The 20,582-nt window shown below is 39.6% G+C and overlaps 1 protein-coding gene across 3 annotated transcripts in view; it reads left to right on the forward strand.

The window, feature by feature from the left end:
- Positions 1–19,311, forward strand: part of LOC127654735 (mitogen-activated protein kinase kinase kinase 13-like) — a 60,598-nt gene extending 41,287 nt beyond the window's left edge. For all 3 annotated transcript variants that reach the window (XM_052142058.1, XM_052142059.1, XM_052142057.1), the window contains 12 exons: positions 237–420; positions 568–759; positions 944–1,102; positions 2,972–3,130; positions 4,253–4,361; positions 4,564–4,673; positions 4,762–4,878; positions 6,231–6,374; positions 6,779–7,511; positions 8,358–8,428; positions 11,291–11,582; positions 14,159–19,311. In XM_052142058.1, the coding sequence (XP_051998018.1) occupies positions 237–420; positions 568–759; positions 944–1,102; positions 2,972–3,130; positions 4,253–4,361; positions 4,564–4,673; positions 4,762–4,878; positions 6,231–6,374; positions 6,779–7,511; positions 8,358–8,428; positions 11,291–11,582; positions 14,159–14,260 (2,372 nt within the window). In that variant the 3' untranslated portion in view covers positions 14,261–19,311. The remainder of the gene's footprint in view (positions 1–236; positions 421–567; positions 760–943; positions 1,103–2,971; positions 3,131–4,252; positions 4,362–4,563; positions 4,674–4,761; positions 4,879–6,230; positions 6,375–6,778; positions 7,512–8,357; positions 8,429–11,290; positions 11,583–14,158) is intronic.
- The last annotated feature ends 1,271 nt before the right edge of the window (positions 19,312–20,582 follow it).

Consider the following 20,582-nt stretch of genomic DNA (forward strand, 5'->3'; position numbering starts at 1 on the left):
CACCACCACGAGGAGGTTACCCCATCTGACTTTACCCTCCCTAGCAACCGGGCCAATTTGGTTGCTTAGGAGGCCTAGCTGGAGTCACTCAGCACGAAATGTAAAGTTGAAACTAGATTTTTTTTTGTCAATGACCCAGATAAAACGTTAGTCTTAGTTACAGCTGATCTTTGTGCTATGCTGCTGTTGTGATTGACAGTTTAATATTCTGACCATGTTTCCTGATTGGTCAACAGACATGTGGGAGGTGCCATTTGAGGAGATCTCTGAACTGCAGTGGCTGGGCAGTGGAGCTCAGGGCGCCGTGTTCCTCGGAAAGTTCCACTCGGAAGAGGTCGCGATTAAGAAAGTCCGCGAGCAGAAGGAAACGGATATCAAACACCTTCGCAAACTCAAGCACCCCAATATCATCAGCTTCAAGTAGGTCGTGATCTCACCATTAAAGCATCATTAAAGTAGTCTATACGACTTGTGCGCTATATTTCATGTCTTAAGTCATACGGTAGCTTTACGTATTTAATGTGTTACAAGAGTGACAAAGCATTAAACGTGTGTGTTCTCTGTCAGGGGTGTGTGTACGCAAGCGCCCTGTTATTGCATCATCATGGAGTACTGTGCACAGGGGCAGCTCTATGAGGTTCTTAGGGCAGGACGCAAGATCATGCCTTGTTTGCTGGTGGACTGGGCCTCAGGGATCGCCAGTGGCATGAACTACCTACATCTCCACAAGATCATCCACAGAGACCTCAAATCACCGAAGTAAGAACATTACTCTCGGTGCACAAATGCATCAAAGGGAACGCCGTTGTTCCCCGTTGTAAGGTGTTGTTGGGTCTTTAGAGATGCTCAAAATAATGGCATTATTTGCAAATCCAATATCAAACCACTGATCAAATTGAAACATGTATATGTCAGTAACACATTTGTGATTGTGACCCTGCAGTGTGTTAGTCACTCAAAACGACTCTGTGAAGATCTCAGACTTTGGAACATCTAAAGAACTCAGCGACAAGAGCATGAAGATGTCGTTTGCAGGTACAGTCGCCTGGATGGCCCCCGAAGTCATCCGGAATGAGCCGGTGTCAGAGAAAGTAGACATCTGGTGAGTGCGGTGTTGCAGAAGCTGCTTTGACGTACATCTGTAACTTAAAATGGTTAAACTACAGCCAATCTACTCTTTTAAAATTGAATTAACTCCACTACAAGATACGAAACATTATGTTGCGAACTACATTAACACATGCTGAGCACTCACACATGCACTCATCCATTGACAACAAGTCTATATGTAGTGCACTTTCTCGCGGTTTCATCGGATATCTCATCTTTTGAGTTGTCAAGAGGCTCAATCTTGGTATTGTTGATGTGTAACATTTCATCATCAATAGTTGAGAACATATTTTGCCGATGATTTGTTTATCATGCTTTTTCTACCGGACTGCATATTTTTTAGACATAATGCATTATTTACCCAAACAAGCTCACAGACAAGTAAACAATGGCTCATTTTAAAGAAAACAACCTCAGGTAAGAGTTGATATAGAGTTTGTGGCTGTTTGGGGCTTACAGAAGCAGTGATAAGGGCAGATATGAGACGTTTCACAGAGATCATATTTCACTTTGCCAGTCTTTTGACAAACATTCAAACTGTGGTGTTATAACAACAAAATAAACTATGTAGTCACATTCCTGATAATGACAGCTTTCATTTGATATATGACATGTCTATTTATGTGGTATATGAAAAATCTTTCATATTCATATTTATAATTCTACATCATTACCAAAAGGTGGCGCTCTTTTGCGACACGGAGTCTTTCAGGTCTTATGTTGTTATTTTAAAGTAACATAAATGCAAAAGTGATGAGGTTCTGTGAAAAGGTCAGATTGTAAGCTTTCATATGGTACCACATATGCCTGACTTGATGATCCAGGGACTTTTATTTTGGAACCCTATTTTGTGACTTCTGACAATGTCCCTTTTAAAGTGCACCTATTATGGTTTTTAAACATGCCTAATTTTGTTTTAAAGGTCTCCTATAATAGATTGACATGCCTCCAAGTTCAAAAAACACTTTAATTTGCTCATAATTTAAATTGCAGCTTTACATTTTGTTCCCCAGTGTCAAAAGCGACTCGTTCAATAAACCGTTCTAAAGCATTCATTCTAAACTCCTCCTTTCAAAGAGCATACTCTGCTCTGATTGGTCCGTTCTAAAGCATTCATTCTAAACCCCTCCTTTCAAAGAGCATACTCTGCTCTGATTGGTCCGTTCTAAAGCATTCATTCTAAACCCCTCCTTTCAGAGAGCATACTCTGCTCTGATTGGTCCGTTCTAAAGCATTCATTCTAAACTCCTCCTTTCAGAGAGCCAACTCTGCTCTGATTGGTCAGATGTCCCAGTCTGTTGTGATTGGTCTATCGCTTAGTGTAGTGTTTGAGGGCGGGACAAAGCTGTTCGCGAGCAGCCAATGAAGACCGGGTGAAGGTGGGTTTTTTGTTATTACGTAGGTTAGTACAGGAAGTAAGTCTGGAATTACTAATGACTCGTTTCAGGTGTTCAGAATCGGTTCTTTCTTTTGGGAGTCAATAACCCAATTTGTCCTGCACTTTAATTTTTGAAACTTTGCAGACTTTTTTACATTCTCTAACAGCGATCTAATACACTACATGAAAGGTAATTAAGGCCACGTGGGGCTCAAGTGATTCAGTGAATCAATACCCTTGTTTGAGACTGCAGTTCAACCTTTCAGATAAAATATTAACTTCATTATATAGTCAACTCTTCTTTTAATATATGCCAATGTGTTTTTGTGTCTTTTGTGTTTACTTTTGACTCGACTCTATAGTTACTGTGAAATACCTTGTAAATCTCCTTAATTTTCAATGTCCTAATGTTTAGCATTGCATTTTGCTTGTTCAGCTGTTGCAATAGGTTGCTGTAAACATATTCACATTTGTTGTTTGCAGGTCATTTGGGGTAGTATTATGGGAACTACTGACGGGTGAGATCCCCTATAAAGACGTTGACTCTTCTGCCATCATCTGGGGTGTTGGGAGTAACAGTCTCCACCTGCCTGTCCCATCCACATGTCCCGACGGCTTCAAAATCCTCATGAAACAGACGTGGTGAGAGAAAACATGGGGCGCGTTCTGTTTGCCTTCACAGAACATTCGGCCATCTTGAGATTTGAATTGTAGGGAGTCCTAATGGGACTACATTACATTTACATTTATGCATTTGGCAGACGCTTTTATCCAAAGTGACTTACAGTGCACTTATTACAGGGACAATCCCCCCCCGGAGGCAACCTGGAGTTAAGTGCCTTGCTCAAAGACACAATGGTGGTGGCTGTGGGGTTCGAACCAGCAACCTTCTGATTAACAGTTATGCGCTTTAGCCCACTACACCACCACCACTACATTACACCCCTCCTCCGTACTTAACCAAGGGAATAAATGTGCACTATCGACATGAAGTATTGATTTGAGTTATACACATACAGTGTATGGATGGGTGGGTGGATGGGTGGATGGATGGATGGATGGATGGATGCACAGTGTATGGATGGGTGGGTGGGTGGATGGATGGATGGATGGATGGATGGATGCACAGTGTATGGATGGATGGATGGATGGATGCACAGTGTATGGATGGATGGATGGATAGATGCACAGTGTATGGATGGATGGATGGATGGATAGATGCACAGTGGATGGATGGATGGATGGATGGATGGATAGATGCACAGTGGATGGATGGATGGATGGATGGATGGATAGATGCACAGTGGATGGATGGATGGATAGATGCACAGTGGATGGATGGATGGATAGATGCACAGTGGATGGATGGATGGATGGATGCACAGTGGATGGATGGATGGATGGATGGATGGATGCACAGTGGATAGATGGATGGATGGATAGATGCACAGTGGATGGATAGATGCACGATGGATGGATGGATTGATAGATGCAGTGTATGGATGGATGGGTGGGTGGATGGATAGATGCACAGTGTGTGGATGGATGCAAAGGTGTGGATGGATGGGTGGTTTTATTGAGGAAGTGTAATATTACAGAACAGCTCTACAGGAAATCCAGGAAATCGTCTGCCTGGGACAATGGTCAATTTATGCATTTTATCATCATTATTTAAAACATATTTTACCTTTTTTTTTAGAGCTCTGTAATGCAAGTTTAATTAGTTCGGTAAGATTGTACTCATAATTGTTCTCGCACCTGTAGGCAAGGTAAACCCAGAAACCGGCCGTCCTTCAGACAGATCCTGCTACACCTGGACATCGCCTCCGCTGACCTGCTGGGAACCCCGCAGGAGACCTACTTCAAATCTCAGGTGAGGGCATAAACGCATTAATACTCCAGTATCGAGTAATAAAGAAAGACAAAAAGATTTCAAGAAGGTCAAAAAGTCTCCCGAGTTACCAATTGGATTCTTCAGAAGTAATAAAAGAATCATTAACGCAATCATTGAACAGTGCAATTCTTGACTGTTCTCATCCCTAGATTTCACTGTATTACATGTGTGTTTGTGACAGACCGAATGGAGAGAAGAGGTGAAGAAACATTTCGAGAAGATCAAGAGTGAAGGCACCTGTATCCATCGACTGGACGAGGAGCTGATTAAACGCAGGAGAGACGAGCTCAGGTGAGTGTCGTTGCACATGGGCAGCTTGACCTGCAGAATTCACATGTTGTCTGTCTGTCTCTCACCATTCTGACTCTCTGTGTTTCAGACATGCTCTGGATATCCGAGAGCATTATGAGAGGAAACTGGAGAGGGCCAATAATCTGTACATGGAGCTCAGTGCCATCATGCTACAGCTGGAGGTGCGGGAGAAGGAGCTCTTCAAGTAAGTTCTCAAACCTTCATGGAAGGCCAAAATAAAGCAAACAATGTAAAAAGTAAAGTAAACATGCACTAGACATTATGTTCTTTGACCGCTGCGCTGCATCTCACTGTTTTTTCAGCGTACAGGAGTGCCGCGTTTTTAAGATGCTGTGTCCACTTAAAAGAACTTCAGATGGGTTCTGCGTAGCTCAGCGAATATTGACACTGACTACCACACCTGGAGTCGTGAGTTTGAATCCAGGGCGTGCTGAGTGACACCAGCCAGGTCTCCTAAGCAACCAAATTGGCCCGGTTGCTAGGGAGGGTAGAGTCACATGGGGTAACCTCCTTGTGGTCGCTTTAATGTGGTTCTCTCTCTCGGTGGGGCGTGTGGTGAGTGGTGCATGGATGCCTCAGAGAATAGCGTGAAGCCTCCTCACGTGCTAAGTCTCCACGGTAACACCCTCAACAAGTCACGTGATAAGATGCGCGGATTGACAGTCTCAGACACAGAGGCAACTGAGATTCGTCCTCCGCCACCCGGATTGAGGCGAGTCACTACACCACCACGAGGACTTCAAGGACATTGGGAATTGGGCGTTCCAAATTGGGGAGAAAATCAAATCAAATTAAAAAAAAGTGTCTCTAGACACCTGGATTTTTAGCGCAAGAACGTGATCAGTGAGAACAGCCCCTTAGAATTGGACTTGAATTGGCCATGCACAAACTTGAATTTGAATTGGAATGACAGGAAAAGGGAACGTGCTAAATTTACATTTGCATTTTACATTTATGCATTTGGAAGATGCTTTTTTCCAAAGCGACTTAGTCACTTATTACAGGGACAATCCCCCCCGGAGCAACCTGGAGTTAAGTGCCTTGCTCAAGGACACAATGGTGGTGACTGTGGGGATTGAACCAGCAACCTTCTGATTACCAGTGATGTGCTTTAGTCCACTACACCACCAACACTCCAACACATTTCAAACATTGGCTATTGTTTCTTTTTTGTGTTGTGTAGGAAAAAATGTTTATGAGTAATACCAAATGAAAATTTAAATGTATTATTAAAAATTAGAGAGTCTGAACTCCAACCCCATCTGTCCCTGAATGCAGTCGACTCTCTGAAACTCTAATTAAGTGTAATCTGCTTAAAGCTCAACCCGACGCACCGCATATCATGCCAAAATAACAATGACCTACATTTGCACAGACTGAATGAGCACAATAATATACACACTCATTCTGTGAAATCTAACTATCACAAATGACTAAATCTGACCTTGTACATCGAGATGTTGTGAAGACATGAGCCAGAGCTACCTGTGATGATCACATAGTTAAAAAACTCTCATTTCTCTTGGGTTGCCGCAGGAGAGAACAGGCTGTGGAGAAGAAGTATCCCGGCACATGCAAGCGGCACCTGGTTCGGCCCATCGTGCGGCCCAACGCTGTTGAGAAGCTCATCAAGAAAAAGAGCAGCATGAACCACAAGCCTGGAACACAGCCGCCTAAGAGGTGTGCGATTATTGCTTTTACACAACAGTTCTATAAACAAAGAAGGTAATGTTTAATAAATTACATTTCAGACACAAAGTAGCCAGCTATTTTTATTTATTTTTGTTCTGTCAAAGAAAATAGTTCCACAAGTGGAGTGATACAAAGAAATGTTCCGTTGCTTTTTGAATGCCAATTTGATTGATTGTCAAATTAAATCAGTGGACCATAACGAAGTACTGTATCATTCAAATTTTAGAGTTGTTTTGTATTATTATTGGTTACATGTTTGGATACCAATACACCATACATGGTTGGATAATGTGTAGTGAAAGACAATGAAGCTTAGCCAAATTTTCATGTAAAGTCTCTTATCGTGAATTCATCCCGAGGTCATTAACTTGTATGCATTTGATCTCCCGCAGACCGGATCTGCTGCGCTCTGATGGCATTCCCAGCATAGAGCCTCTTCCCGCCCCTTCTCCCCTATCAAGAAGCCCCAAAGTGTCCACCCCACCTGGAAAGAGCCGGTACCGCAGTAAACCCCGTCACCGGAGGGCCAACAGCAAGGGCAGCCACAGCGACTTCCCAGGAGCGCTGAAGCCCAATTTCAGTCCCTCTGAGGAACAGCAACCCCTCCAGGAACAAAACTATCCCCACCACCATCATGCTCCACCTGAGCGGCCCCTCCTGCCGGTGCAAAACAGGGTAAGCGCCATCGCCAACTGCGCCAACAACCTGCGTTACTTCGGCCCCGCCGCGGCTCTTCGCAGCCCGCAAACCGACCATCTCCAACGGAGGCTGTCCGGCTCCAGCCCCGATCTAATTTCCACTGCAGTGGATGCTGATTCACGCCACCGCAGGTCCTCTATACCCCCTTCCAAAGGCTCAGGCCCGGGGCCGCTGTGTCCCTGCTGCCAGGTGCATCCTTTCCCGGGCTGCATGCACTGCCAGGGGATGCCTGCTGTGCCCAGCCACCCAGAACTCCCACACTACTCCCTGCTGAGCACATGTGAGGGAACGCCACCCGCCATCAGACGGCCGGTGGACACGACATCAGATGGAGAAACTCAAGGAAAGGGAGAGCAGCCAGAGAAGGGTTCCCCACGAGGAAGCTTGTCCAGCAGCCTGCAACACCCTCTCAGACCCCTCAGAAATGTAAGTTTAAATATCTTAACACAGTAGTTCTTAACTGGTTTTGCTTAGACCAAGACTTTATATTGGACATCAAGTGGCAGATCACTTGGGCGAGCGGTTCAGTGATGGCTCGTGCTGTACATTCACACAAAACCAAGCTTCAGTTGCATTGCGTTTTCAGATTAGTTATCATATTTAGCACATATAAAGCGCTGAACGCGAGATTAATATCGCTTCAGATTTGCCTCCGCACTCTGAAAACTCTCGTCCCAATCCGAACAGACTAGCGACCCGTTTTTGGGACACGATCCACCAGAGGAGTGACCCACAGTGTTAGAAAAACTACTTGTCAAGCTATGAGCTACTTGTAAGTTAAAGTAGTTAAATTAGTTGAATTTAATTTAGGTGGCAAAATGTTTATATGTAAACTTTCAGTATTTATCTGGCGACAAGGATTTCAATTACGGCGACGGCACTAAACAGCAAATGTACATTTACATTGAAATAAAACCAATAAAATGATAAAACGCAATAATTTATTGAAAAATATTTGGCCACACAGTATGACCATTCCAAATGAATCGGTGAAACTATCTGAACGAAAAGATTAGCTTCTCAAAGTTTGTTGCTCCGCCTTTGAAATTACTTTCCTTTTTGGGTGACGTCTCAAATCCCTCTTATTTTTAGACTCCTCCCCTCCAATCTCCTTACGCCCACTTTTCACGATCCAGTAAATTGTCGATGGATTCAATCAAATTCCACCCATCAATTGTTTTCACTTATGAAAGTAAAATGGGTTGTGATACATTGTTAGCATCGTAATGTGTGCATTCATGATTTAATGAATTAACTTTAAATGTCTTTTAGGGGAGGGACGATTCATCTGAGGAAGAGGAGGGAGAGGTCGACAGCGAAGTGGAGTTCCCACGGAGACAGAGGTGAGTTTGCCTTAATTAGAGGTCAAGCTCCGAAGGGGCGAAAGACCCCTATTGTTTTCATTAGTTTTCTTCTGCTCTTGATTCTATGGTAGTCCATAGAACCGCTTGCGGGAAAGTTATGACACACAGAGAGAGAATAGTCTGATCTGTTACCTCAGCAAATTTGGCATCTCTACCTGAAACCCTCTAGTGCCACCAACTCACGTTTATGTTAATAACATTTGAACTGTGAATCCTAGAAACAAAAATCTGTTTTCCTCTGATGCCTTGGCTCCATCATGAAAATTTGTCAGCCATTTTGAATTTTCTGAAAAACCTACTTTATCGAACTCGTCCTAGGCCGTTTTCCAATTTGCACTTAAATTGGCCTGTATCATCTAGAGGCACTCGCGACAAAGTTATTCACAGAATTTTGATAAACCATACCGTTTTCGAATGGCCCTGAGGTTACCTTCAGTGTTTTGGCACACTGCCCCCTACCGGTCACAAGATAAGAAAAAAACGCATGTTTGCTTATAACTTCTGATCAGTTTGTCATAAAATCAACAAATTTATTTCATTAGATTCAGTGGGTTATAGCGAGTCCAACGATATGAAAGTTCCTATGTCGGCCAATTTGAATTTAGTCATAAAATGCTGTACTTTACGAGCGACTTGGCGTATCATTATGAAACTCAGAATGTGTCTTTGGCACTATGCTCTGAAGGGACTCAAAAAGTTTTGGGACAGTGCCACCTTGTGGTCAAAAATTGCTAATAGCTATTGAGTCCTTTCGCCAACTGTCATGAGACTGGTCTTGATAGATTGCGTGGTTCATGCCGAAAACAATGATACCAATTATGTCATGATCGAGCAAACTTCCTGTCCGCCTTTTTCAAACTCCTCCTAGACTGTTTGTCCGATTTGCACAAAATTAGCCTGCACCATCTAGAGCAGGGGTGTCAAACTCAGTTCCTGGAGGGCCACAGTCGAGCAGAGTTTAGCTCCAACCATAATTAAACACACCTGAAGCAGCTAATCAAGGTCTTCAGGAGTGCTTGAAGATTGCGAGGAGGAATTCTGGAGCTGGGCTGGAACTAAACTCAGCAGGGCTGTGGCCCTCCAAGAACTGATTTTGACACCCCTGATCTAGAGGCACTCATGACAAAAAGTTATTCAAATATTTTGATAAAGCATACTGACTCCTACGAATTAGACAAAGCCCTGAGGTTACCTGCGGCATTTTATCACACTGCCCCCTACTGGTCAGGAGATAGAAAAATTTATATTTTGGCTCATAACTCTTGAACACTTTCCTGCATGATAACCATCATGCCCAGATACTACCGGAGCAGTTTCAGAACAGCACCACATACTGGACAAAAATTCTAAGAATTTGCTATTTTTAGTTTTTAGTAGATTGAAAGTTTACTTTTTCTAACTCCTCATACACTGTTCATTGGACTCCAAAAACATGTCACAGTGCTTCTTTTGCTGCTTATGGTGCCGATAATTGGCTTGACCCCGGTATCGCTGCTTGCAGCTATATATTATTATTATTATTATTATTATTATTATTGTCAATATTGGGTTCATATCACCATGTCATTCCAACCTGTATTAATTTATTATTTCTAATGTCCTAGCTGCTCTTTGCCATACAATGAAAGTAGATTATGACAAGGGACTGTCAAGCTCCATAAAGAATAAATTTTTGGTGAATTTAAACTCAATGGACCAGCTGGCAGATTCAAAGGGGACGCTAGATTGTGAAAACAGTTTACACTTAAAACGTTCAAGTCTCCATATAAATATGTCATGCATAGGTATCATTTGAAAGCTTAGAATCTAAACATTGAAAATGAGCATCCCCTAGAGGTAATGTGGTGGAAATATTTATATGAAAATAAAAGTCCTTCACATAGCACATAAATGGACAAGTCACATATCAAATGAAAGCTCTCCTTCTCATGGATGTGATTATGTAGTTAACTGTGTTGCCATAATACCACAGTTTGAAAGATTTTCAAGAGAATTACAAAGTAATATGATTTCTGTAACTCATCAAAGACAAATGTCTCTTTTATGCTCCGATAACTGCTGCTGTAAGCCCCAATTAGCCAAAAACGGTATCTCCTTTTACGTTAGGGAGTTTTCTAAAGAATTGCTATTCTTTCTTGTCTGTGAGCTTCTTTGAATAATCCAATATTATATCTAAGATATTCAGAACAAAATATGCCATCTAGAAGGAAAAGCATGATAAACAAATCATCAGAAATATATGTTTTTAACTATTGATGATAAAATCATTGCAAAGTGATGATAAAATGTTATAGATCAACATAAAGGGGAGGATCTCTGCATTGTAATGACCCCTAGATTGAGCTTGTAGTCCACTCAGAGGCCGATATATCCAATGAAATAAGGGTGGTGCATGAACTGAAAATTAGACTGAATGTCTATGGACGAGCACATCTGTGAGGGGTAAAATGTGTTACAGCGCCACCTACAGTTCACATCTGTATATTGTGATGGAATGTGATAGAGAAGAAAATATTTTTTCTAGTGTTTTCTGCCATCTAGTGGAATAAAATGAGACTTTTTCAAAGTGAGGTAAAGTGAACAGAACCAGAATTACACGTTTACAATTTTATTTTATTTTTTTATTCTCTTTCTTTATTTAGGAGATTGTCTGAAAAACTAATTTTTTGCAATTAGTCCACAGTATATGTAATTGCGGATGGCAGCCCAAAAATGCACCAGAGTTAAAGGGGTTTTAAGTGTTTCGTTTTAAAATGAAAACCAGTTACACAATACACTCAAATTAGCTTATTAGACAGAATAAATCTTATTCATGTTAATTTCCTGCTTGTCTCTGTGCAGGCCTCATCGCTGCATGAGCAGTTTTCAGTCGTATTCCACCTTCAGCTCAGAGAATCTGTCTGTATCTGACGGAGAGGAGGGGAACACCAGCGACCACTCTCACAGTGGACCTCTGGAGCAGCTGAGTGCCAGTCAGGATGAACATATGGATGAGCTGCTGTCACACACACCTGAGATCCCCATCGACATCTCCACACAGTCTGACGGGCTGTCTGATAAGGAGTGCGCTGTCCGGCGCGTCAAGACTCAGATCTCGCTAGGCAAACTGTGTGCTGATGAGCACAGCTATGAGGTAAGCAAATGAAACAAAAGTGGTTGAATTTAACTTCACCACTATTGCACATATATTATTGGATGCATGATTCTTTCATTTTATGAGGTTTATGCTTACAACATAAAATTGCCAATAGGGTTAGAAAAATAATCACATTGTTAACCAATTTGATGACCAATGATGTGCAAACAAGATGATTACAAATAATAGCCATATCAAATTAGCTTTTTTCTGTATTATTGTCTTTATTATTTGTTTATTAATTAAACAAAATGGATTGGTGACATTTCACCATAAGTCTGTTTATTCGTAAACATAAGTTGGTGCAATAGTTAACAAAAATGAACCGTGAACAACACTTTTGAAACAATAAAAAAAAAAAGCGTGCGTTGTCGAATTGTCGTTTGATCTCATTTAGCGTAGCATGAGATCACATTAAACTCTAATGATGACGCGTGAGAGGAGCACAGCAGCTCGCGTCTGACTGAGGAGAGGAAGAAAGCGCATGTCCAGATGCACTCTAATCTTTCCAAACCGTTTCAGCTGATGTAGATCGCAAAATATAACAGGGTTATAATGGAAAATGCAGAAGCGCTGTCATCCTGAAATAAAGATCTGGCATTCCACTAAAGCAAAACCTGCACGTGAGAGCCTTTAAAACGCAAACAACCTGCTGTTATATCTTTAATGCATCCAGGTCAAATAATAAGGAAGTGCATCATAAACAAACTACAATAATGGCATTTCTCTGTGCGGTCAGTGCCACGACTATGAGTCGCGTGAAGGGGGAGAGATTGAAACTGCACCTGACTGAGGCCCCCTCTGGCACGGGACGCCCGTCCCTCGTGCACGTTTGCTGTAGCTAGTTTAATAACATGATGGATTGCGACGTATTGAATCATAATATACTGTAGCCTATGTGTCACGTGTGTATCTTATTGTGAAGTAAATCGCCGAGAGAGTTTGTTTGTGTGTATTAAAGATGGATGGAAGTGAAAATAAAGGTGAGACTTATTTGACTTATTTTCCAAAAATAATATCTAAAATGTACATTTACATTAGGAGCTTTACTGCAGAAGAACAAATTGTTATTGGTGAATGTTGAATACAATATTTTTAAATATTTTAAATATAAATTTTTTTTAATGTCATTTAGAGGTATTTGTAATAGATGATTTTGTCCTCTATTGTTAGTAAGCACGTTTAATACATCCTTTTAAGCTGGGACACAAGCTGAATAATCGGTTAAGAGCGGACAATTAATCGTTGCAATAATCGCAGAATAGTTGAAAAATCGTTTGAATAATCGATTAGATTAGCAAAATCATCGTTAGTTGCATCCGTCATCTCTACATACATTAATATTTATTTTTTATTTAACATTCAAATTTCTATACGTTAATAAAAGTTCATGCAAATCTAACATATATATATATATATTAGTTCATGTCTTTTAGTTCATGGTTGGCCTCTAACTTTCTATATCTTAATGAAAATAAGACTGAGATTGTAGTATGCGGGTCCAGAAGAACAAGGAGCTCAGCGGAGTTAAATTTCGGCCCACTCTCAATACATGTTAAAGAACGTGTTAAAAACTTGGGTGTTTACATCGATAGCTCTCTGAAGCTAAATGCACAGATAAATCATGTGGTGAAGACAAGTTTCTTTCACTTAAGAAACTTGGCTAAGATGATATCGTGTTTGACGTATAAGAGCCTTGAAATTGCTATCCATGTGCTTATATCGTCAAGACTTGATTATTGTAACTCTTTATATAAGGGTATGTCAAGCTTCTATTCTACGGCTGCAAAAGGTCCAAAATGCGGCAGCGAGATTATTATTGAATATTAAAAAACGAGAACATATCACTCCATCTTTGATCGCTCTACATTGGCTTCCTGTACAATATAGAATTGATTTTAAACTTCTTTTATTGGTGTATAAATCACTCCATGACCTTACACCGACTTATTTATCAGCTCTGTTAATAGAGTATCAATCAGGAAGAACCTTGAGATCATCAACTCAAAAGTGGCTGAAAATTCCACGGACTAAGTTAAGCCAGAAAGGGGATCGGGTTTTTGCAGTAGTAGCGCCAAGACTTTGGAATAGTTTGCCATCATTTGTTAGGGATGCTGACTCTGTACATGTTTTTAAAGTACAACTTAAGACATATGTTTGCCATGGCTTATTCGTCTTAAATGTTTATATTTTTATCTTTTATTCTATTACTATTGTAGTATGTTTCTCTTTCTATTTTTCAGTGAGAATGTAAAGCACATTGGTCAACTTGTGTTGTTTTAATAGTGCTATATAAATAAAGGTGACCTTGACATTGACATGTTACCTAATGCATTTGCTAATGTAAAGAAATAGAACCATATTGTAACGTGTTACCAAATGTTTTAAAATGAGACTTTGTAATGACTTGGTTTTAATAAATAATATGTTAATATAAACATAAACAAGCATTCTTGTATTGGTTACGTGTTGATTAGTGTAAGGTAAAAGCTGTTCCATATGCTAGACATTAAGTTGGAACACTGCGTTTGATCCCGACTGAAATGTGAACTTCCTGTTTCTCTCTCACTCAGAATCCACTGCATTTCGGGGACTCTGACTGTGACACGTCAGATGCAGAGTGCTCTGATGCCACCATCAGGAACAAGCATCCCGCCGCACCCTCTACCTGGTGAACTCCCGAACCCCGCCTCCACGCAGGAGCCTCTGGAGGAAACCATGGCAATAATCAGAGCCTGCTATAGACAGCCATGAACCATGGCCCATTTTACCCCCAACCGGGAACTAGCCCTTCCCATAATGCACCTCTCTCTCTCTGAGCAACCTCAGGCACATTCCTCTGATGTGATGATGTAGCTAGTTCAACATGCATTATTTATTTTATTATAATTTTTACAAAACGCAAGCAAAATCAGGAACTCAAATAACAGAAAAATATTAACAATCCTGCACTGCAAAAATAAATAAATAAATAAATAAATAATTTCTGGCTTGTTTTCCAGTCAAAAAAAAGATCTAAACATCCTAAAAATCAGATGCATTTACTTGAGAAGCAAAATTTTATTTTTCACTTTTGCACCTCCAAGTAAATGCATCATGTTAAAGGATGTTTAAATATTTTTAAATGGGGAAAACAAAGCAAAAATGCTGATTAAGTCAATGATTTGCAGTGTGTGCAGAGTATTAGCACTGAAGTGTTCCAGAAACAAGGCAACTCAATACCAGAATCCATTAGACGGTTAGTTAGTTAGGAATACAATGATTGTGGTCTGCAAGAATGTGTGTATATATGTCCGTAGGTACAAGAAAGAACATTTTTGAGTGTACAACTAGTTAGATTAGAGCTTGATAATGGGACCACAGACAAAACGGGACAATTCAGCTCAGCCAGCTGGCGAAGACTAGCTACCTGCGACTTCCTGAGTTTACAGAAATGACGCCCTTGTTCCCTACTGAGGGGTAATCGGGGTTTAGCTTGAGCACCAGCAGGAACTTCCTCCTTATTTTTGTTATTTACTTTTATCTCGACTTCAAAAACCATGGGACTTGTGGATATTTCCCAGCATGCCTGATTTGTCGGCATTTGTTTCAGCCAATAGGACGGCCGCTGCTGCTGCTGCTGCTGTTGCTGTTGCTGCTGCTGGCCGTTACGGACAAACAGGAAGTGACTTGAATAACGACTGCTCTAGCGGATCGTATTTGATGAACACATCAGTGTTAAACTGGACCGAAGCAGAGCAGCGTTCTCTCATCTCAGGACTGCGTTTGAAGAGATGCTGCAGATGGCCAGAGGACTTGAAGGACGAGAACGTTTTTCCCTAAGCTTGTTTGTTTGGATGGTGCGGAAGCGTGTCGTCGACCCTTAAGAGTTTCTTTACTTTTCATCGGTGACGTTTATCTTGACACGAAACCCGACAATGTGGATGTTGTAGAGATGCAGTATCCTTCTAGATCAGGGGTTCTCAACCAAATTATTACAATCCCACACCCCCGTCGATATCATAGAATGAATCTGCATGCTTTAGGATCTCACAGCCGTAATTACGCAATTGGCAAATTATATTTTTAAGAATAACAACATTTTACTGTTTGGTCAATTCTGTTGGAATTAGGGCTAGGTAAAAATATTGTGTGGAGGCGGGGATCTGATCGAGCACCAATCTGTGGAGAGTGAGGTCCGGGAAAGCTGAGTGGTTAAGGATTTACACCTGTGTTAACACCTGTTTGTATTCCCTGTGAGCTGTATTCACTAAACTTTCCCAGACCTCACTCTCCAAAGATCAGCACTCGATCACATCCCCGCCTCCACATATTGATTGTCTGAATAATCACGATTATTATTCGACAATATCGATACTTTAATCCAAAGATCGATCTTTTACTGTAATGTTTACTTGTTGAGTATTATACCTGATAAATATATAGCAATTGAACTATTTAAGGCCATGTTGTAAATTTCTTATAAATGCATATTTTCGTGATAAACCAATTTAAGGGTTTCTGGGTAATGTACAGGATTTGCATCACGGAATTAAGCTGCATGCCTTTGGATCTCGCTGCCGTAATCAAGTAATTTGCCAATTATATTCTTCAGAATAACAACGTTTTACTCTTTGGTCAATTTTGTTGATATTAGGCTTATGTAAAAATAACATGCTGGGCTGAGAAGAGAAATCGGCATTAATTTACATTAAACTGGCCCAAAATTTGTTGCTGTCCTTTTCTGCATATCGCTGCCCGCTTCGGCATATCGGGGCGCCGTTTTGTGGCCCATTCTGCATTTCAGCTTAGTCCCATTTCTCCCGACAGCCAGTCCGCCCCGGAGTCCGTTGGCCCACCGGGAAAATGCCCGGTATGCCAGATTACCAATCTAGCCCCGACTATAATATACAGTTCATAGATGGCTTCCGAGACCCCATCTTCATCTTTAGGTTGAGAGCCTCTGCTCTAAGGCCAGAGTATACTTCGGTGGAAATACGAAGCCATTAGATTGTCTTATAATGTGCCGATTGGTCATGATAGTGTTTGTGTATGTGTGTATGCTGTACCCCTCAAGATGACCATTAAACAAGCTCAGTCGTTTCTTTTAAGAGTCGTGGATGAATCAGCAATAACGCAGGTTATGCGCTCAGGCTTTTGAGAAACGTTCGCTCAGGATGACTGTCTAGCAGGCTGGACAGATGTGCCGATCGCATGCACCGTCGCTGTAAGACAGGTTGGAAATAAACCGCTTTTTAAAAGACCTCTATTTTTACAGATTTAGGTTGATTATTTTTACACGTGCTTTTTTTGCTGGTTTGTTGCTCAGGTTAAATGCTTTATAGTGCAAATGAGTCTCCAGTGTAGGGACAACAAACTTGTTTGTCTTGTTTCGGCTGTAGTAGGAAATAAAACTGGCCATCGTCTTTGGAAATGCAGACGGACGTTAAGGCCTGTCACTTTGGCCTCGTACAAACGGCAACGGTTTGGAAGCGACAACCAAAAAAAAATCGAATAATCGAAAGATTCTGTGTGTACAGAAGTGGACACCATATTTATCCGTAGTGTGAACCTGGGCTGTGTCTTAGTGTCATTCAAAAAAAATCTTCATTACCAGGGATACTGCATCTTTCAGCATGACTATCTATCAATAATTGTTGTTTTCATATTTCCCCTGTGTTTTTAGATCTTGATGTAACTAGTATAGTAGAAGATAAAATGCCTTGTTCATCATGGGTTCAACGCAGCCAGATCCTCCTTTTGTCGCATTACAGGAAATGGCAATGAAATGAAAGAAACTGTGAATGCTGTTATTTTGGGTCTACTTGCGGCTTGCTATTGAAGTTATTCTACAATAATACGACAGTATCGTAGAATTTGCAAGCAAAGCTGCTACGTGGATCAATTTGACGCAAACGAACAAAGCAAAGGCCATTGAAACCAACTTAAAGTCAACATGAAATCAAAACATACGGACCTTGTTTACTTTATTATTGTGCACAGTTTATCAGTCCACTTTATTCCGAATTACGCAATGTATCGCAATTTTTTTTTTTTTATCAAAATGTTTCTAAAATGACTTTTATTTTCAGATGATGTCACAAATCCCTCTATTAACTCCTCCCCTCTTACCACCTGATTCCATTCTGGTGTATGTAACGCCCACTTTTCATGATTTAACCCATTCCTGATGGATAAAATCAGGTCCTACGTTACTTTTTATTTGTTTTCTCATTGACTATCCCGATTGTCTCGGAAATATGTCACATTTATGGAGTTAAAATGGATCGCGAACAATGTTTCGTGTTGACTTTAATCTCTAGGCTAATTTCCCAGTTTAATTGGGAAGGAAAAGAAGCCATTATTACTGTTTTTATTTTGTTGTTTGTTTGTTTGTTTGTCCGTTCCGTCCAGTATGATGGGAGCGTGCTGAGAAATTGTCTGAAAGTGAACTTTAACATGGTGTAACATTTAATGAAGGCAAACCGAACACCTACTAACCTCGTTTTTTCTGTTTACGTGTTTTTCCGAAGATCACGTCTCGGATTTTAGCGAATGATATATAAAGTCTGATGTCTTTCCAGCCACAGCGCCATCACAAATCCTGTAAAATATGATTTTAACTTAATTTAATTTAATTTAAAAGTCTTTTTTGTAGCTGGTCTACACTATCATTAACGTAATTTATTTTGATGCACTAATTAAATTGCTGTTAATTTCGACCGTTCAAGACGTCTACGTCTCATAACTGTCTCACGTATGTGTAATAATTGTCTTCCGAAGTGTTACTGAGGAGAAAACGTTCAGTTCTTCTGGGTTACACGGCAACGTAAAAGAATGGTTCACCCAGAAATGAAAGTCCTGTCATTATTTACTCACCCTCATGTCGTTCCAAACCCATATCCTGTTATTTGATCTGTGAAACACAAAAGATGTCTCCAAAAAGGAAATAAAATGCACCATAGAAGTGACTTGTGCATTATATTACAAGTCCTCCACGTTTGGATACACCAAACCTTCCCAAATGCACTATTTCTGAATAAGTACAGGGATACGAATGACATTTCAGAGCTTCAGAAGAGCTCACAGTTGTATTAGCTACATTTATGGTGGTGCTTCTTTGTCATTTTTGGAGCTTTACAGATGCGGTCACTATAAACTGTCATTGTATGGAAAAGAGAGGTACAAAAATTCTCCTTTTGTGTTTCAATAATGACAGAATTTTAATTTTGAGTGTACTGTCCCTTTAAGAGTTTGAAGTGGGGAGCTGCACCTATCGCTTTTACTTCTGGACTTCTATTCAAATCTCACTTTCATCAGTTCCCCATGGCCGACACTTATAATAAAGTTGTAATAGTTGTAATAAAATGACCCTATCACGGCTGTTCTGGTTGTAAAGATAATTCCAGATTTGGGAGTACTTGGAGAGGGCTTCAAGAGGATTGAACGTATATCCTGTACTGTGTTACTTTGTTTGTTTAGCCATCTCTGTCCTCTCCACATTTACCATTTGTAATTGCGTTATCATCTACAGCATATACAGGTGTTTTAAGATGAACTATTTTTGTGCAGAATGTCTTCAGCTCGGGGCTCCAATTTGTTTCTTACTCATGTCCCGCCCTCTTCTTCCTCCTTGGTCTTGAATGGTGTTATGATGAACCAATCCTGATGATTTCCTGTAATAGCCTGTGTACAGTGCGGCAGGAGTGACGTGTAAAATCACAGCATGGAATAAAAACTGATGTACTGTACCAAACACAACGGCTTCTCATTCTGTTCATGTCCGATGCTTGATTTAACTGCACATGTATATATCCTTATTGACCCAGTTGGAGTTTTGGGGCCCTTGAGTCCATATCTATTCGCTTTGAGATCATCTATACACTAGTGTATTACTAAAAGTTGACAAAATGCACATTTAGCAGATGCACGCATACAAAATGTACCGTCTCTTCCAGGAAATGGACCAAAATGGTTGGATGACTCATCTTGCACTCAAGGTCGACCTGTATATTTGTTTTTAAATGGGAAATATCAACACACATGAATATTTCGGGGCCATTTATTTATTTAATTGCCAAGTAGCTGTGCAATAAGTTCTCTGCTTTGTGTAACTGTGTGTGTATATATATATATATATAATTATTATTATTAAGATTAATAATATATATGTTATTATTAAGATTAATATTATTTATATATATATATTATTAAGATAATATTATTTATATATATATATTAAGATTATATATATATATATATATATATATATATATATATATATATATATTATTATTATTAAGATTAATATATATATAATCTTAATAATAATATTATATATATATATTAAGATTATATATATATATATTATTATTATTAAGATTAATATTATTTATTTATATATATATATATATATATTACTATGTATATTATTTATATATATATATATATATAAGATTATTATTAATATATATTAAGATTAATATTATTTATATATTTTTATTAAAATTAATATTTATATATATTATTATATATTATATATATATTTTATTTATATATTGTTATTATTTTTATTTATATATTGTTATTATTATTTATTTATATATTGTTATTATATATATTTTTAATAATATTTTATTTTATTATTATTACCAAAACAAAGCAGAACTGAGCTGAAAAAGTCAAACTTTGTATTGCATTTACATACATTTGAAAATATTTCAACATTGTACAGTTTAATTAGCGCTTTATTTTTTTTATTTATTTGCATAGAAAGTATCTATATGATGTTAAGGTCTGTATTGCTAAACACAAAATAGTCTTGTTTTCATTTCTTGGCTAAAATAAGTAATAAATGTAGAATAAACTCATTTATAGACTTCTAAGACGTAGCAAGATCGTATGCAATTATGCATGTGTTGTGTTTTTATGAATGGCTGAGCTGACTGTGGAAGTGCAGATAAGACGCCAGTCTGTTGTGTGAAGTGTGCCAAACCCCTTTCCTGTAAACAGGGCGGA

The sequence above is a fragment of the Xyrauchen texanus genome, chromosome 14, assembly GCF_025860055.1.
Source record: "Xyrauchen texanus isolate HMW12.3.18 chromosome 14, RBS_HiC_50CHRs, whole genome shotgun sequence".
Taxonomy (NCBI): domain Eukaryota; kingdom Metazoa; phylum Chordata; class Actinopteri; order Cypriniformes; family Catostomidae; genus Xyrauchen; species Xyrauchen texanus.